General features: G+C 40.2%; 1 protein-coding gene across 5 annotated transcripts in view; it reads right to left on the reverse strand.

The window, feature by feature from the left end:
* LOC118387537 (zinc finger protein 618-like) overlaps positions 1 to 16231 on the reverse strand; it is a 39088-nt gene extending 22857 nt beyond the window's left edge. For 3 of the 5 annotated variants that reach the window (XM_035775997.2, XM_035775995.2, XM_035775992.2), the window contains exons 1-5: positions 15758 to 16230; positions 10813 to 10903; positions 4520 to 4791; positions 3765 to 3842; positions 2865 to 2909 (exon numbers count right to left, since the gene is read on the reverse strand). In XM_035775997.2, coding sequence (XP_035631890.1) covers positions 2865 to 2909; positions 3765 to 3842; positions 4520 to 4760 — 364 coding nt within the window. In that variant the 5' untranslated portion in view covers positions 4761 to 4791; positions 10813 to 10903; positions 15758 to 16230. Of the gene's footprint in view, positions 1 to 2864; positions 2910 to 3764; positions 3843 to 4519; positions 4792 to 10812; positions 10904 to 15757 lie in introns of all 5 variants that reach the window. The other 2 variants (XM_035775994.2, XM_035775993.2) reach the window with 2 other exon arrangements.
* Positions 16232 to 20776: the final 4545 nt, after the last annotated feature.

Below are 20776 nucleotides of genomic sequence, written 5' to 3' on the forward strand. Positions count from 1 at the left end.
TACACACACACACACGTATATGCATACATAAACTCAGCAAAAAAAGAAACGTCCTCTCACTGTCAACTGCTTTTATTTTCAGCAAACTTAACATGTTATGTTAATACAAATATTTACACAAGAGTCAACAACTGAGACAAACTGAGCAAGTTCCACAGGCATGTGACTAACAGGAATTGAATAATGTGTCCCTCAACAGGGGGGAGGGGCAAAATCAAAAGTAATTGTCAGTATCCGGTGCATTAAGTACTGCAGTGAAACTTCTCCTCATGGACTGCACCAGTTTTGCCAGTTCTTGCTGTGAGATGTTACCCCGCTCTGCAAGTTCCCAAACATTTCTGGGGGGGAAATGGCCCTAGCCCTCACCCTCCGATCCAACAGGTCCCAGGCGTGCTCAATGGGATTGAGATCCCGGCTCTCCGCTGGCCATGGCAGAACACTGATATTCCTGTCTTGCAGGAAATCAGCCATACTGCTCGTTCTGTGCGTGATGGCATTGTCATGCTGAAGGGTCATGTCAGGATGAGCCTGCAGGAAGGGCACCACAGGAGGGAAGAGGATGTCTTCCCTGTAACGCATAGAGTTGAGATTGCCTGCAATGACAACAAGTTCCGTCCGATGATGATGTAACACACCGCCCCAGACCATGACGGACCCTCCATCTCCAAATCGATCCTGCTCCAGAGTACAGGCCTCTGAGTAAAGCTCATTCCTTGGACGATAAACGTGAATCCAACCATCACCCCTGGTAAGACAAAACCACGACTCATCAGTGAAGAGCACTATTTTCCAGTACTGTCTGGTCCAGCGACGGTGGGTTTCTGCCCATAGGCAACATTGTTGCCGGATGATGTAAGGCAGGTCCTCACCAGACAACAGGCCTACAAGCCCTCAGTCCAGCATCTCTCAGCCTACCGCGGACAGCCTGAGCATTGATGGAGGGATTGTGCATTCCTGGTGTAACTCGGGCAGTTGTAGCTGTTGTTGCCATCCTGTACCTGTCTCACAGTACGGACATTGCAATTTATTGCCCTGGCAACATCTGCAGTCCTCGTGCCTCCTTGCAGCATGCCTAATTTGCACATTCACACAAATGAGTAGGGACCCTGGGCATCTTTCTTTTGGTATTTTTCAGAGTCAGTAGAAAGGCCTCTTTAGTGTCCTAAGTTTTCATAACTGTGACCTTAATTGACTACAGTCTGTAAGCTGTCAGTGTCTTAATGACCATTCCACAGGTGCATGTGCATTAATTGTTTGTTCATTGACCAAGCATGGGAAACAGTGATTAAACCCTTTACAATGAAGATCTGTGAAGTGATTTGGATTTTTACGAATTATCTTTGAAAGACAGGGTCCTGAAAAAGTTACGTTTCTTTTTTTGCTGAGCACACACACACACACACGAGCTACCGAATGTCATTTTTGGTGAGTTCGGACATTTGCAAGCGAACGTGAACGAGGCGTTATACAAATGAACAAAGTTTAGACACAGGCTTGTCTGAAGGACAATCGCTAGGACAGCGTTTCCCAAACTCGGTCCTGGGTACTGTTTTTGTCCTAGCACTACACAACTGATTCAAATAATCAAAGCTAGCCGATTAGTTGATTATTTAAAAATCACTTGTGTAGTGCAAGGGCAAAAACCAAAATGTTTGGGGAATGCTGTGCTAAGGCAACGGGCCTGCCTGCTCTGAGAAGAGAGGGGGGGGCAGACTGAGGGGGTTGAGAACAGAGAGGAAAAGAAATCAAGAGAGGCAGCTGTACAAATAATGCATCAAAAGGGCTTTGACTTCTAAAACACAGCAGAAAGCTAAGACAATATGATGCACAATCACATTATTTCAGCCACTTACTCAGATAATTAACTAGCAAGTTAAAGTTAGGGGTCGCGTTAACGCAGGATCTTGCATTTCACAAAAAATAAGAAAAAAAAAGACCAACCAAGAAATATCTTGCTGCGTTTTGTAAAAGCAGACGTAAAATGCTTCTTATTGTAATTTCTACTCGGAATCAGACTCAATTCATGCTTCAGCTGTACTTCTAAACTCACGAATGCCGTGTAGCTACTTTTCTAGGTTTAGCCAGCCTACATTTCATCGGTAAAATGCAAGTTTACTTTAAGGAAATGTAGCTGGCTACATTCTTTCTATGATAAACAAGACCTTGCTAATACGTAAGAGTTGACGTGTGGCTGCCAGCCAAATAGCGTTGTACTTTGTTGTCATCGGATGAAAATGATGCTATTTTTTGCAGAATGTGTTGCACTAATGTATTTTCTTTGAAGAAAAACTATAGTAGCACATCCCTGATAACTCTATTAATAAAACAAGATATAGATATATAAATAAAACTAGAAACACTGCACAGCTGGACACACCTGCTCCTGCTTTCTCCCATTGTGCTATTTACAAAACACACACGTGACTGGCTCAACTGTTCTGGGGAACTACAGTAAGCTTCATAATGTAAAATAATGTGACAGGTAAATTGAAAAATGCATCCTTTTTGGGGGGTAGATGAACACAATATGCTTTATCCTAGTGTATGCACAAGTTGACTGCAGGTATTTACTTTTAAAAAGTAGCTAAAAATATTAAAATGTATTGAAAAACTTTGAAGATGTAGAAAAACATACCCATGGCTATTTCCAAATACCTCGGTATACCGCCCAAGCCTATTATGTAGGCCTACTTGTTATTTTTTCCCATTTGTGAGGATGGTGTACCTTTTTGATAACTGCACTGTGATTAACATTTCGTGAGGGGACGACATGGTTTTTCCGTTAGGGATTTTTCTTAACGTTAACTATTCAATTTCATTTCAACGTTCACAACCCTAGTGTGCATACACATCCGTGTACTCACTGTTGGGAGTTGTTGGTGCCCCCTCTCCTGGCATGCTGTCAGACTCTGCGGGAGGGGGTAGAAAGGCACATGCATAAAAGATCTGCTGTTGGCGTGGCGCCAACGCTTAACAGCTCGACTCACTCAGATCTCTCACACACACAACATTTGGCATTGATCACATGAAAGATAATGGATGTCAGGAAAGTAGAGACTACTTGACAAGTATTAGCAGATGAATGCAGCTGACAAGTTAGAGGGCAACTCCACCATTTTTCAACCTCAAATTCACCATACCAGTGTCTAAATATGTGAAATCCCCACATTTCTATGTTTTGTAGAACAAAATATAAAAGTAAAATGGTTCTACCCAATGACATCAAATGTTAAAACAAATGTTCAAACACTGATATTCCCTGTGACGTGGGGAGCAAGAAAATACCCTCCATCTAGCTAGAAACTCATTGGAGGTTTTGAAAATCACAGGTTTTCTTGTTTCAGCATGTGCACAAAGCAAGAGCCATACAGAAATGGTTTGTTGAGATCGACGTGGGAGAACTTGACTGGCAGGCAAAGAGCTCTGACCTCAACCCCATCGAACCCCTTTGGGATGAATTGGAATGCCAACTCCGAGCCAGGCCTAATCACCCAACATCAGTGGCCGACCTCACCAATGCTCTTGTGCCTGAATGAGAGCAAGTCCCTGCAGCAATGTAACATCTAGTGGAAAGCCTTCCCAGAAGAGTGGAGGCTGTTATTGTGTTATTGCAGCCAGGGGGGACCAACTCCATATTAATGCCCATGATTTTAGAATGAGATGTACAACGAGCAGGTGTCCGCATACCTTTGATCATGTTGTGTATCAAACAATTCCCATGTCGTCACACAAAGCCTTAGTGTTTCAGGGTAGGCCTTCCTTACCTCTGTGTGCACGGACATGTGTTTGAAAGCAGTTGTAGTACTTGTATTTCTTCCCACAAATCCCGCAAACGTAGGAGCCTGTATGAGAGAGGAAAAGCTAAATAGAGAGCGCTGCAAAAGCTACAAGAGTTAACTGCATCGATATCATTGGTGTGTAACATGGAACTTCACTAAGACAAACCTTGTGCAATCATTTAAGACTGTAAAATAGGTGACCAGTCCTGATTCACATGTATTTATCAATATATTACATGGTCAGACAGTTACGACATAATATCCTAATGATTACCTTTTCTTGTAAATAGGTACAGAAATGTATTAGGTACAGAAATGTACCGGTTTCCTAGCATGTAATTTCACAGTAAATACCAGCTGAGATAGTTAATGTTCAATGTCAGGGGGCCAGTGTGAATGAGGGCAGTCTGTGAAAAGGGTGAGGTAGTTGCTCACCGGTGCAAAACAGTTTTATGTAACAAACCCAGATGTTGGGACTAGGTAAAAAGGAAGCAACTGAGATGAGGACATTTGCATGGCCAGGTGCATGTGCACAGGTTTGGAAGAAGACAGATAGAGGGAGAAATTAAAACGACAGGTGCATGATGGAGAGAGTGGATGCGTTCGATTTGCATCACCCGTTTTTCCATCATGGTCTAAAATGTGCAAACTCCAACAACCTGGAGCACAGATGGCGATGCAAAATGAACATGCCCGGTGTGAGTGGAGTGGGAGGTGACGAGTTGGGGGGGGGGTCTTACCCTGGGTCTGGTCATTGCGCGACCTTCCTCCTCCTGCTCCTCCTCCTCCTCCGAGGACCACACAGATCTCGGCTGGCACATCTTTCCCGTTACTGGCTCCCTGCATGTCAGGCTCCTTCTTTATTGTGACCGGGACAGCAAGGGTGGTGTTGGTGGTGGTAGGAGAGGGGCCATCTGGGACTCCACCCCCCGCGTCAACCTGCTCCTGTCCAGGATTGGTGGGCACCTCCTGAGCACTCATGACTGACTGCTCAGGGCCAGCGCTCCTGGGACTGTGAGTGAGTGCAACAGACAGCCAGGCAAAAGGTAGAAGGAGGAAGAAACAAAACAAGTCAGAATTACTAATACAACTCTCAAGAAACAGCAGCCTTCCTTTGAAATGAGTGCAGTTCAAATATAGCAAGGGATAACATCAAGAAAGCAGAGCTCTGCCAAACCATGTCTTTAGCCAGTTCTAAAGCAGAGCTCTGCCAAACCATCTCTTTAGCCAGTTCTAAAGCAGAGCTCTGCCAAACCATCTCTTTAGCCAGTTCTAAAGCAAGGCACTTGACACTCAGATTGCCATATGCCTGAACAAGGTACATCAAAAAGTTAGAGGTAGTCCGGCATACCAATGAGAGAAAGTGCAATTTAATGAGTCTATAAATTGTCTCCATAATGACATTATTTAGGACATTGTCTAGTTAAATACTTTTAAAAAACAAAGAACATTTAAATACCATTTCTCTACTCGTGACAAATGGGGTTTGTCCAAAATAGGAGGGGAATAGATGGGAGATATGCATTATTACCCATTATTTGCCCCACAGTGCAGTGATTCATTTTGTATGGGTGACCTTTGACAATAAATCCACAGCACCCAGGTGTTCTAATTCCAGAAAAATCCAAATTACCCAGCCTTCTACAGTAAGTACCATCGTACACTAGGACTATAATGAGGGGGCTCAAATAAAGTCAAATGCAACCAAGCAAAACAGAGTTATAACCAGGATGACAGATTTTTGGTGTAAAGAGAAATTACCATTCATGGGCAACACCTTTTCTTGGAATGGATAACTGATTGACATTGGCACTAATGGTTAAAACAGATCATGGATACATGGACAGCTGTTGTTCCAAAAAATACAGCATTACTATGTTTGTTTGTCACCCTAAATATGAATTGTGCAGAACTTTTACATTCCTAAGCTGTGGAGGGAGTATTTCTGGATGGCAATTAGTTAGTCAGGAGTTACTTAGAAAGCTGGCAATATCATAAAAGGGAAGAAGCTCATTGCAAGTAGGCTAGTCATTAAAACATTAAACAATTCCCAGTTACTCCAACTTTGTTAAATATTAATTTAAAAAAAAAAGGTGTTACCTGCTCCACTGTTTCATGCCCCATTTCTGCAATCTAGCCTACATTGGTTTGTCGTGGTAGAGATAACATTCCTAATCTGGTAGAGAAATGGACAATGGCAGAACCTCCATGTTTTCATATCAGCATGGGTGCAACAGCTTAAGGGGATGATGCTATACTAACCTCATATAGCATTAGAATACATGCAAAACGACTAACCACCTCAGACATCTATTAGCCTACTTGATAAAATGATGCATGCAAAGAAATAGCGAGCCGACAATCTAAATATTGAAAATTCTAATCTCCCTCAAAAGAGGCCAATTCAACAAGCCTGGGCAGATTGGTGGCCATACAAGCTAATTTGGGAAGCGAAGGGAACGGCTGAGTGTTCATTTCAGCAGCAGCCGTGTCACCGCCATGCGCCATGTTGTGTTGGAAATTATGACAAGAGTAGTTTTTTTTTTTTTTTTTTTTACAAAAACAGCCCCATCAGGAACAGGTGGGGGCAGGAACCTACATGTAATATCAGCTGAGAGGAAAAAGCAGAAAAGTGAAATCCCTCTCAGAGCTGGACATGATTGGATTTCATACCCTAATGGCAGAATGTGATTAATTTCTCCACAAAATTCCTTTTAGCACACGTAGGCATTAATGCTGTGCTGCTTGGTCGGCTGCTATGCGATTGTGAGTTAGCCCCGTCTATTTGTGTGTTTGCTTCTGTGCTGGAACCACCATGTAATAAATCCAATCAAGCTTGTGAAATCTCATGGTGGAAAAAGCAAACAACCAATATTTTAGAAAACATTGTGCCGTTTCAGCTAATTTCTCTCATAAGCCATACAATGATATATATGCAGGTGAAAATAACTAAATGAGAAATAACTTAATTTATAGGCCTCATGTAAGCCTAATTTGGTTATTCCATTTCATCACTGTTTAAATAATTCCATCACATAACTACAGAGGCATGATAGTCACATGACATTTTTCCCTCTACATTCAAAATGGAGGATTTAGACCTCTTGCTATTCACATCATGGAATTTGACAATATCCTTTCCAAGATTCAATACCAGGAACAAAAACATACCACAGAATGCCTCCAAATAATCTAATGCGGTGAAACAGAATTGAAGCCAACTCCAACATGGTGTCGGTAAGCACAACACTGAACACAGCCTGGAAATAGCATTCATGGACATTGACAAATGAATTCTGGGAAGGCAAGGCAGCATTGACCCCCCCCCAATTTGGTTGAAATGGATGAAAAATCAATGGCCAAAAGGTCAGGTATTGAGCACATTTCTCATGCCTTAGTACAGCCCATTACATAAGGTTTTGCTAAAATAGAGACTAAAAATGGTCAATTCACCCTGAGAGAAAAAGGAAATCAAATAAAAACTAAAGAATTTACTTATTCAAATTATTGAACAAATGCTTGCTTTGGGCTTCTAACTAGGTCAAATTCTGTCAGGAATCTCAGAATTTCAAATTAATTGTTTTGGCACCCATAGAATGTTTCCATTGAGTATAACTTTCATGTATATAGAATGGATACCCTGCAAACAAAATGGCTTGCTGTATATTTTATTGAATTGAAAATGTGAAACCACCATCTTTCATTGATCATAAATAATTTATGTTGCATCTATAAAAAAAATGTTTTTCAACCTTGTTGACACAAAACGTCAATGATATTCCTATTTAATAAAACGTTAAAATGAATGTCATGGTTAAAATGTTCCCATTCCATGGCTGATAGGAAAAATGTCTATGAAAAAGGAACACATGACCAGATCCTTCTGAAAATGTATTGACAAAAGAAATAAACATGAGGCCCCTGGCAGTTCCCAGCCCTAATACAATAGTCATTTGAACATTTTATTATTCCTTGGATAAAAGCAGCATTAATACAAGCTGAAGGTTTTTGGGGGGGCAATAGGCCCTGTGTGTATGTGAGACTGCATGTTATGAAAATAGTTTAGCTTGAAACGAACCCATTTGAATAGACTGCTTTCCTTAAGATTGAGGGCAGTGGTTCAGTTAATGTCACTGCATGGATATTAAACATATTGTGCTGGACTACAGCCCTAAGCGAATCAGTCTCAATGCTAGCGATGTCGGAAAGGTCAACATCGGAGGGGAAATAAATAAATAAATATTTATTTAACAGTACTGATTTGTCAAGATACTTTAAAAATACTAGGCAATATGTGGAAAGTACATTGGCTAATACCATAAAAAATTACAGTGCCTTTAGAAAGTATTCATACCCCTTAACTTATTCCACATTTTGTTGTTAAGGCCTGAATTCAAAATGGATTAGATAGATGTTTTTTCTTACCCATCTACACACAATGCCCCATAATGACAAATTGAAAACATGTTGAGAAATTTGTGCACATTTAAAAGAATATGAAACAGAACTATTCACACCCCCAAGTCAATACTTGGTAAAGCACCTTTGGCGGTGATTTATAGCTTTGAGTCGTCTTGGGTATGTCTGTTTAAGCACATCTGGATTTGGGGATTTTCTCCCCTCGTTCCTTGCAGATTTTCCCAAGCTCTGTTAAGTTAAATGGGGAGCGGCGGTGAACAGCAATCTTCAAGTCTTTGCACAGATTTTCTAATGGGATTCAAGTCTGGGCTTTGGCTGGGCCACTCAATGACTTTCACATTCTTGTTCTAAAGCCATTCCAGTTTTGCTTTGGCTGTATGCTTAGGGTCATTGTCCTGTTGGAGCATGGACTGGGGGGTTAAGGTCGTTTGCACTCTGAAGCAAGTTCTCGTCAAGGGTTTGCCTGCATTTGGTCCATTCATTGTTCCCTCTAGTCTTACCAGACTCCCAATCCCTGCCGCTGAAAAGCATTCCCAGAGCATGATGCTGCCAGCACCATGCTTCACAGTAAGGATGGTGTTAGGTGGGTGATGAGCTGTGCCTGGTTCTCTAGACATAGCACTTTGCATTCAGGCCATTGACATTTTTGTCTCATCAGACCACAGAATCTTATGCCTTATGATCTCAGTCTTTCACATGCCTTTTTGCAAACTCCAGACGTGCCGTCATGTGCCTTTTTCTCAGGAGTGGCTTCCGTCTCGCCTGTACAGCCCAGATTGGTGAAGTGCTGTAGAGACTGTGGTCCTCCTGGCAGGTTCTCCCATCTCAGCCAAGGAACTCCACTTCTGTCAATAGTCATTGGGTTCTTGGTCACCTCCCTGACCAAGGTCCTTCTTGCCCAGTTTAGTCAGATGGTCAGCTCTTGGCAGAGTCTGGCTGGTTCCATAATCTTTTCCATTTCCCACTGACTGAGACAACTGTGCTCTTGGAAACTTTCAACACTCTAGAAATTGTTTTATACCAGTACCCAGATATATGCCTCACCACAATTCTCAGATCTATGGGCAGTTCCTGGACTTCGTGGTACGGTTTTTGCTCTGACATGCACTGTCAACTGTGGAACTTACATAGACAGGTGTTTTCCTTTCTAAATCGTGTCCAAACAATTTAAATTGGCCACAGGTAGACTGCAATCAAGAGTGCAGAGACATCTAAAAATTATGATTAAGGGAAATTGGATGCACCGGACCTCAATTTGGAGTGTCATAGCAAAAGGGTGTGAATACTAATGTAAATTAGATCAATACATTGGTTTGCTATATTCCTGCTATGCAGAGCGGAGTATCAGAGTAGAATATTATCTGCCACAGGGATGAACAAATCCTATTTCAGCCTGAATGCTTTCCCCCCGCTCCTTAAAAATCAGAAGCACATTTTCCTAGCCTCCTCTGTGTAATGTCTCTCAAAATTGCTTCCAACCAACGATTTCAAAAAAGCAATAATGCAGAGAAATGGGAGAATACCCCCCCCCTTCTACATTTCCTTCTATTAGCCAGAATGGTATAGAAACAGAACTGTGTCAACTCTTGAAATTACATCCGCATGCAGTCCGAAACCCCATAAAATCTTTTCAATTTATATGTTAATGCTGTGAATTAAAATTTAATAACTAGATATTGAAAAGTGGCCTTAAATTATACAAAAAATAAATCCCGAAAGAGCAGCCCTAAAATTTGAAATTCAGGGCAGCATCCGGTCTGCCGGTAAGCCCTTGCACACTAGCAGATTTTATTTTAGTGAAAATCTAAATTGCAGTGCAGTCTGGGCAGGTCTGGTAAACCTGCTCCTTTGTGATTTATGGATTCATTAGAGCAAGAGAAGACTCCCCCCCCCCTTCACAGAAATGAGATTTCCCTTTGTAAAAATGTATATTTTTTGAAAAGGCAAACTGAGCTCTGAAACATTTAGAAAACTGACAAAAACACCCTATGTGCATATAACCACAAAGACGGCCCTTAAATCATCTTTGCTGCAGCAATTGAACGTCCCTATGCATTATTCATGAGACCAACAAGGTCCATTTTAAGTAGAGAAGGGGAAGGAAATATGCACAGAATGCACATATGCCCCGAAAAGCCAAAAGCTATTCATGTAGCCATCCAAACCTGAAATACCATCCTGCTGGCCTTAATTTGAGTGGTATCATTTTCAGAGATGTATCAGGACAACAATGCTTATATAAGGAAGGTAAATGTTGATACATTTAGCAGATTTGGACGGAAGCCCAATAAATACACACTATAAACTACAATTGCTTAACTTTTGCAGGTCTCAGCAAGATCATAAGGATTACATATATCTGCATTTCAACAAGGTCTACTGAACGACAGGTATGCCTACATAATGTTTGTGACTGCACTCTAGGCAATAGAAATAAATGGCACCAAGTCCTGGCTAGTGATATATATGGTCTAGGGAGGCCTTCATGGATTGTTATGAACTGACAAGATGGTTTACTATCTTGTTGTCCAGCATTCTTGCCAGACCTATTGAGTTTTGTTTTAATTGGGGTGGCAGATATTTTTTGGTTCACAAGCAGACCAGGAAAACCTACCTCTTGGTGATCAGTGTCTGAAGGTGCAAATAGCCCTGTCCTGTTCAGTCTTCAGTCTCCCCTCTTGCAGAGTCCCGCAAGCCAGTGTGACCTGGGTGGGTAGAGTGTTTAGGTCTGAGAAGGTGTCAAACTACTATGAATTCACACACAAAAGTTAGAACACCAGGGTTTCTTTATTGTGTCTATCTTCTACATTGTAAAATTGTGAAGACATCAAAACTACGAAACATATGGAATCATGTAGTAACCCCTCAAACTTTTTTTCCCAAAATATATTTTATATTTGAGATTCTTCAAAAGTAGCCACTTTCTGCCTCGACAGCTTTGCACACACTTGGCATCATCTCCGGCTTCATGAGGTAGTCACCTGGAATGCATTTCAATGAACAGGTGTGCTTTGTTAAATGTTAGTTTGTTGAATTTCTTTCCTTCTTAATGCGTTTGAACCAATCAGTTGTGTTGTGACAAGGTTGGGGGGGGTAAGAGGACTGGCCACCCCACATAGCCCGGTTCCTCTCTAGGTTTTGGCCTTTCTAGGGAGTTTTTCCTAGCCACCGTGCTTTTACACCTGCATTGTTTGCTGTTTGGGGTTTTAGGCTGGGTTTCTGTACAGCACTTTGAGATATCAGCTGATGTACGAAGGGCTATATAAATAAATTTGATTTGATTTATACAGAAGATGGTATTTTACCAAATAGGGCTAAGTCCATATTATGACAAGAACAGCTCAAATAAGCAAAGATAAAACGACAGTCCATCATTACTTTAAGACATGAAGGTTAGACAAACCCCCCCCCCCCAAAAAAAAAGTGCAGTCTCAAAAACCATCAAGTGCCATGGTGAAACTGGCTCTCACGAGGACCGCCACAGGAAAGGAAGACCCAGGTTGCGGTCAAAACACTTAAGACTCACCCTACCCCTCAAATTAAAGGGGACACTTCTGATGACGCATCATGACATCTGACAAGTATACACTTGTAGGGAAAGGAAGGAATTAATTTTTTTTTTTTTTTTAATTGACCACCCTTTGCCGGAAATTCGTCACTCGTCCATCCCGCGATGATTGTTTTTTCAGCTACCGGTAGCTTGTGGGTTCTTTATATGCACTACAGTCAATTATGAATGCATGTCTACTTATAGTAAATATACGCCTACTGTATGATAGCTAGCAAATAAATTAGCTAACATTAGCCTGCCTAGCCAGAACCTCTGAAGGAAAATGTTTTATTTCTACAATTTCAAAAAGATGACCAAACAAAAACATTTCTGCTTTTTACGAGACGTGTTTGTGCCATCATGTGCATTAGTAGCACAATTTAACTTATTTGCATTTGTTTTTACTTACATGCATGTTGACTTCTCCATTGATGTTGTTTAAGTTTTCGCCGACTTTTCTTAGCGGATGTACAATCGGCACAAACTGAATTATGGGGAGTTTCAGGCCCCGGAGTGAACAGAATTGTACACTCACAAAGCCGACTAAAAACGAGGGCTGAGGGGCATACATTGCAAATTTCCATTGCTTGGCTAATCATTTGGACTGCCCTCCAAGATGGAGACAGGGATTCCCCAAGGGCAGAAGGTGAGGGTAGGTGGAAAAAGGTGTATTTTAAGTGTTTGGACCACAGCCCCAGAGTTACCTCTGCTGCAGAGGATAAGTTCATTAGTTACCAGCCTCAGAAATTGCAGCCCAAATAAATGCTTCAGAGTTCAAGTAACAGACACATCTTAACAGCAACTGCTCAGAGCAGACACTGTCAAATCAGGCGTTCATAGTCAAATGGTTCCAAAGAAACCACTACTGAAGTACACCGATAAGAAGACTTGCTTGGGCCAAGAAACACAAGCAATGGACTGTTGGAAATCTGTCCTTTGGTCTGATGAGTCCAAATTTGAGGTTTTTGTTTCCAACCGTCCTGTCTTTGTGAGACACAGTAAGTGAACAGATTATCTCCACATGTGTGGTTCTCACTGTGAAGCATGGAGGTGGAGTGATGTTGCTTTACTGGTGACACTGTCGTGATTTATTTAGAATTCAGGGCACACTTAACCAGCATGGCTACCACGGCATTCTGCAGCTATACACCATTCCATCTGGTTTGAGCTTAGTGGGACTATCATGTGTTTTTCAACAGGACAATGACCCAACACACCTCCAGGCTGTGTAAGGGCTATTTGACCAAGGAGAGTGATGGAGTGCTGCAATGGGAAAGCATTTCAGGTGAAGCTGGATGAGAGAATGCCAAGAGTGTGCAAAGCGGTCATCAAGGTAAAGGGTGGTTACTTTGAAGAATCTCAAATATATTTGATTTGTTTAACACGTTTTTGGTTACTACATGATTCCATGTGTTATTTCATAGGTTTGAGGTCTTCACCATTATTTTGCAATGTAGAAAATAGTAAAAAATAAAGAAACCATTGAATGAGTAGGTGTGTCCAAACTTCTGAGACTGGTACTATATGCACCTTTCACTTCAATGCAACCTTCCTCCAAAACAAATCCTAAATGCATTTTATTACTTGGCTGCGCTGACATTTAATAATAAATAATAATAAACAACATTCTGTCATTCATACATTCATGCTCTTCTATTAAAAACATGGAATTTCTTAATGTAATTCATAGCCTGCATTTGATTACACTGAATGTGGAGGGAAAAGGTCAGGGTTCCAATTTAGCATACACACCAAATAAATTCCACAAACACTTCAAATTCATACTACAGTTCTGAAGGTCAGCTTCAAAATTAACAAAGTAAAATGGCTCGGCGAGATCTACTTACAATGACAAACCATGCAAGACATAAAATTGTTTTGTGTCTACAAGATTGTAAAAAGCAGAGATTGGTAATGATTGTTTTTCCTTTTCTTAAAATGTGTCACCTCTGTCCTCCTCTGCATTTGTCCTCTTTCGTGTACTGTTCCCTTTTGTTTGGTCAGGGTTTTCTTCCCCCCTAAGTTTAGATGCATAACAAGTCCGGTGCATTCCTTGTTTCACCATTTGAGAAGGCCATTAATTCACTCTATCATTTCTCAAAATACACAAAAAAACAAATTGAAGATGACCAACCTTGACCTTTCAAACACTGCATTTCTATTGTTTATTGCAAAGGGAATTCTTATAGAAGAATCTTAGAATGGGTGACATGCAGAATCTCTTACTTGAATGTACAGTGGTGTTTTCCATCTCTTTACCCTCTCTTCTAATGTACATCTAAGGGCTTAGATGTGTCATACCCCGTCATCATTTCTTTAATATTATGGAAATGCACAACAAGCCGACAGATTAGGCTGATTGTTACTTTATTTGGTAGCCTACTAAACTCTTCACAGTTACCAGCAACATCAGAGGATGTTAGTAGTATCAAAGCCATATTATAAACTGGGTGGTTCGAGCCCTGAATGCTGATTAGCTGACAGCCATGGTATATCAGACCGTATACCACAGTATGACAAAACAATATTTTTTACTGCTCTAATTATGTTGGTAACCAGTTTATAATAGCAATAAGGCACCTTGGGGGTTGTGATATGTGGCCAATATACCACAGCTAAGGGCTGTGTCCAGGCACTCCGCATTGCTTTGTGCGTAAGTACAGCCCTTAGCTGTGGAATATTGGCCATATACCACACCTCCTTGGGCCTTATTGCTTAAATCTACCATTTCAACCGCCAGGCCCTTCCTGCCACTGTTTGGTACAGCTGGGTGGGGCTGGGTAAATGTAACCACTCAAATGCATCTAAGCTGTGGAAACGAGGATTAGTTCTAAACTGATTTTGAAGCTATAGCCTACATTGTTGTCAAATGACAAAAACATCAATGGATTAATACAGCCTAGATCTTGGGTTATGATTGGGTAAAGCAGATTCACTGTAATATAATGAATTTAATAATTGCTTATTTTAAGTAGGAGCCTGCTAATTAGAGTATTTGAATTAAGGACATATTGTTACTATTAAACAAAATAGTCCAAACTGAGATAAGACATTCAAATGAGTTTTACACACCCCGTTTCAAACTGTAGCCTAGTCCTATCGTTGCTCACATTCAACATCAAATAGCGCATGGTGATAAAACTAATCTGTTTCTAAACGGAGGTAATTTTTTAACTGGTATCAATTTATATCGTTTTTCATGCACTCAAACAGAGCTGCTCGTGCAATCTACTAATTATCCTCTAAAGGGTCCATAGTCAAGGGATCTTATCATTGGCTACCAATGTAGCCTACTTATATTTACAAACACGTTCGACAAAAACAAAGTCACAAAACTAAAAAGGTTAGAATAAAATGCTTAAACAAGTCAAATTAATTGGAATTTCTTAATTTCACAAAATAACCGCCAACAGGTGGCGCCAATTTCAAAATGAAATTAATTTAAATCCTACAACCATTTTGAAAACAGAAGTAGAAATTATATTCGAAATGGGGAAATTCTTCATATCGACCGATTGAAACGGAACCAAATAGCCTACCTTCGCTTTAACACAACAAACACGGACGACTCAATTGGTGCGATTAGAAAATGTTGACAGAAATTTGAAGCAAATTCCCAAAACATGGATGCAAGGTTGTGTTTTCAGATTGTTCTTCGTCCTTCATTTAACCACCACTGCTCATTTCCCACGCGCTTTTAAAGATACATTTTACAAAGTATCACTGGGTTAATTAGCCAGTGTAGACAACTGAGTTTACTCAAACTTTCTTCGAAATCGCTGTCTAAAAATCAACAGATTATTTGCGACGGAAACTAAAGCCAGCACCCTTGCTTTTGATAAAGCTCACCAAACATGCATTAGCGTGAAAACCAAATGGTGAAAACACACACCCTCACTAATTATGAAGAGAGAGTCGAAAAAAATATCAGCAACCGCGGCCTGTATAAAATTTACAAATTTTGGATTTCTAAATCAGAAAAAAACGATTAAGAATGGTTTGACGTTACCTCCCAAAATGATGCAGCACATGCGAGTAGGATAGCTCGAGCTCCAAAATCCTCCTCGGACACCAAAGGTGACTGCACAACTAGCGCTTTGAAATAAAAATTAGTTATTAATTCTCAAATTATCTTAACTAAAACTGCTTTATTTTCGATATTGCAACCTTGACATCTTCCGGCATGAACTCGAATGTATGATTGTGTTGACGAAGGTGCAAGCTAGTCCGCCCAGGCTCAGCTTTTCCAGTATTCAGGGTAGGCTATGCGTTGCGGTTTTTCCAGTGGAAATTTTCGTCGTCCGCCATCATACAAGGACAGATTCCGAAATTGCTACGCCTGCTAGTTATATCAAAATGATTCTGGGCAGAGCGAAAAAAGGTCGAACGACCGTAAAGTTGCGCAGGGAATTAGAGACGAGAAATCACATGCAGAATAACATTTCTCCATCTAATAATGTGAAAGTTGAATTGGAGTTGAAACAAGTAACATCTTCATGACACACACAAATGATGTTGAACATTCTAAATATTCTGTGAAATGCACACTTTGTCCGTTTTTCCCAAATGATAGTCTATACGTCCATAAAACAGATGAGGATATTATGTTGTATATTTTGTCACTCACGCCATTTTTTTTATTCAATAAAGTTAACTATGTCTGAAATAAATATATATATATATAATTCAGACATACATACACACGTGTGTATATGCATCTGTGTAGTGATGTATTTTTTCAGACTGTTGTTGAAAAAAAAAACACTATTAGCTTGCTAGGCTAATGAAACTAGATAAGAATTGCTGACTTCTTGGTTGGCCAACACTTTAGAAGATTTCCATTTCAAAGAGTATGCTGACCCTGCATTCATAATCAAGTGGGAAGGTGATATTTGTAACATATAACTGAAAATCCACTTGAACGCCCCACTGGTAATTACATCCCTGAGCTCCGACTTCTCCCACATGCTGACATCACCTACTAAGGAAATTACCTTGATAACAGCATTTTAGGCAGTTAAATGCAACACAATATTATTTATAAAACCCAATATATCAATATTGTTTTTGAACGCCATTTTTCATTTTACAAGCATGTACTTTTAGTTGATGAATGACAGTTTGTCCAAAGCCAATCAGCCTTAGTCAACAAGTTTAAAGCTTGAGAATACACCCAACTGGTAAGTTCCACCTTCCCACTTAGTTATGAATGCTGCATTAGTTTCAGTCCAAATGCTCATACAGGCTAAGTACATGTACTTTTTTTAAATACATTTTAGCAGACACTCTTATCCAGAGCAATTTACAGTAGTGAGTGAATTAAATTCATTCATACTGGTCTCCCATGGGAATCAAACCCACAACCCTGGTGTTGCAAGTGCCATGCTCTACCAACTAAGCCACACAGGAATGTACAAGGGTAGTAGGCCTAGGCTGTGCTGCAAAATATTGTGTGCTTTAAATGCCAGGATGTCATGCTCATAGGGCTTTGTAATATACCAGCCTAGTCATGCTTTGCCGGAATTCGCTGCATACTTCAGGAAGTAACTGAAATAAGACCCAATAGCCTATTATGGCACTATATAGCCCTATTATTGTTATTATTACTAATGCACATTGTTTTATACCACAGCATTGTGAAAAACTTGATTTCACCATTGTGTGATCAACTGATCCTCTTATCTGTTTCTGTCCCATCCCATTCCCTCACTTTTTCCTCTACCTCTGAGGGCTTTTATTTGCAAAATGAAGAATAAAATAGGCCTAAAAGCATTGGGCCTAAAAGTACTATGCCTGCGCCAACAGTACTTACAGTACAATATTTACAATAAATATGACAAATAACCTGAAACCTATAAATCTATAAATCAACACAAATTGAATGTAATAAGTCAGAGTATGGAGCGATTTCAGTGTCAACAGAAATTGTATTTGAATTCCACAATTTTAAATATGCATGCTTTCAGATTCAGTTTTCTAATTCAGTTCTCTAAATTCAGATTCAAAACCACAGGCAACAGTACCACAGTATGTTGCATTCAAACCCTGGAATTAATGTAATATCGACCATATTGAAACTGAGTATATACATTGAATTAAATTTGAATATTCGATTAACTTGAAATTACTTGTTAAATCTGAATGCAATATTCTTTCAGTTAAGTTTCAAATCATGAAATACAAGTTACATTTTTAAACTCAATGATTCAATTTGCACATAACAAATTCAAAATTACTAAATTCAATTTATGTTGGGTACTGATTTCGCTTCATATCCATGCACTGAACTAACTTAGCAAGGCCTCAGTAATGCCAAGTTGAGCGTTCCTCTGCACAGGAGTTGCTGATGTCTGCTACATCTTACAACGTCTGGAATGTATTTTAGGTAGCAGCTCACCACATCTTATCGATCAGTCAGTTGATGACACAGTCGATGAAGTGGCACGCAACCATTGGTTGATGCATGCAACATCTGAGCAGGAGAACGCAACCATTGCCTTAGTAATTGCAGCAGCAGGAACAACCCAACCTTCCCTGTCTGGCCACTACAGGGGTGTAATCATTACTCCAAACTGTTGATAAAAGGTCCCTCCCTGTTTGCTGAACCTGTTCAATGGAAACACTAGTCTGGAGTAATGGTTACACCCCAGATAAATGAGGGGTTTGAATTATTTTAAGACCTTTTACCAATAATGCATTTCAGAATGGAACATACCCTAGAGCAAGAGGACTCATCTTTGTATCTGTGCCATTATAGCATCTGTGACAGCATTTTAAACTATTGGCTGATCCCTCCCACCCGGTTTGACAAGACTCCAACAGGGTCACCAGAAGGGATCAGCCAATGAAGTAGAAAGTCCCACCCAGTTGACTGAGTTAAAATGGTGGAGGCCCTCAATTGCACTGCCCATGCTAATACAGCCTTTTGGCCACTAGAGGCCTCTATAATTTTCTATGGAACATACCAACATTTCAATTCCACCCGGTCAATCAAAAGGTTGGCATCAACCAAAAAACTTATATTGAGCTCTCAAACTTACTTCCGATTGCCTGTCACCATCTTTGACCTGGAAACATGAAGAACCACTCTATACAATTATAGGACAAACAAATCAGCATTTACATTAATTAGCTTAATTTTAGCATTTTATAACTCTATGGGACCCCCCCCTCCCAAGACATAGACATATCTGATATGGGCAGATATCTTACATTCTTGTTAATCTAACTGCACTGTCCAATTTGCAGTAGCTATTGCAGTTAAATAATACCATGCTATTGTTTGAGGAGAGTGCACAGTTAGGAACTTGAAAATGTATTAATATACCAATTAGGCATATTTGGTAAGTCTTGATACAAATGCCCCCGTGCACAAAGTGAGGTCCATACAGAAATGTTTTGTCGAGATTAGTGTGGAAGAATTTGACTGGCATGCACAGAGCCCTGACCTCAACCATGTTGAACACATTTGAGATCATGAAATTTAATCAGCTGGTGATTGTCAAGCAAATAACTATCAGTCTCACAGTAATTGACCGTTACTTAACATAAACACATTTATCATCTTCTGGCTTCCACATTTAATTTAGAGTTGTTAATATAATTTGTTGGGCTATATGTTTTGATTTTTAACACAGTGTAAGGCTGCACGATGTGACTCGCTTGAAAGGCATGAGCTCTGCTTTGTTTTTTTTGCGTAGGCTGTACACACTTCATCAGCCTCTCATTCACAATTTGACAAGCACTTGATAATGCCTCAAATTTCACGGCGACATCCCCTTTGTGGCCGTAATGCACCCTAAGAAAATCCATGCCTTTTGCACCCAGTGGCCATTGTGCCCTTGGTCCGGAGTGCTGCATTGTGCCCTTCTCCCTGAGTGCTACGCCCTCCTAAGCACCTCTCACTCACATGCCTCTCCATCATGTGATCGGGTCTTTCTCACAGGCTACAAGTGAAGACAGACACATCGGTGATGCAACTACGCTCGTACTACGATCCAATTCTGAGGTGCATATTGAAGATCTTGGAAGAACTGTCCACATTTACTTTTCGTTAGCCAACAAGATGAGTAGGCCTAACGAACAGCAAAAGCACTAGCCTATGTCAATCTACTATAGTACAAAAGTTAACCTATTCTATTCTATGCGAGAAATAAATATTTCAAACAGTCTGGGACAGTTGTGGGATGTAATAGATCCCAAATTAATACAACCACAAGCATAAAAAAATATTTCTTACGCAATGTGGCTGACGCAACAGATCAGAACATTTAGTTTAATACAATTTTGATAAACTATTAGGATATTTCTTCACATTATAAGCGCAGCAATGCACACATGGCAGTAGGCTATGAATGCAAATGTTCCACTATTGGGAAAACACCATTATGAAATGTGACTGCAAATGCAATTATGCATGTAATGCTTTTATTATAAAGGTGCATTTGTATGGTGAAAATTATCTTCACCAAACTTGAAACTCACTCGCTGCTTATTTGTGCCTTATGTGTGCTCTAAACCCCTTGTAAAGCAGACTAATGTGTTTAATTTGAAGAAGTTAATTGACCACTTTAGTTGTGATACAAACCTTATAAAAACATATAAGCCCATGGGCTAGGCTACATGAGGTGTGTGACTATGATTAGAAAAAATAGCCAAAAAAAGGCAGTTTTATGCTTGGCATCACTCACAAGTGGTAATATTTCATTCACAAGTGATAGGCTAATATTGTCCCATCAGACTATTCTTGATGTAATCTCGTCTTTACATATACCTCGAAACAGGGGCAGCAGGGGAAAAAAATCAATGTCATCTATGCACTTAATTAGCAAATGGAGGACACCTTTCCCATGGTTCATTTTCATGCCAGCCAGGTAGGCTACACTCCTGTTGTAATGATAAACAATGTGCTTAATATTAGGAAAGTAGATAAACAAATATGTAGTGGGCCTAGCCTATAGAAAGCTGATGGGAGTCTCCTCTTTTTAGTAGAGGTCATCACTCTGTTTTCTTGCGCAATTGCATAGCC

The sequence above is a fragment of the Oncorhynchus keta genome, chromosome 13 (assembly GCF_023373465.1).
Source record: "Oncorhynchus keta strain PuntledgeMale-10-30-2019 chromosome 13, Oket_V2, whole genome shotgun sequence".
Lineage (NCBI taxonomy): Eukaryota > Metazoa > Chordata > Actinopteri > Salmoniformes > Salmonidae > Oncorhynchus > Oncorhynchus keta.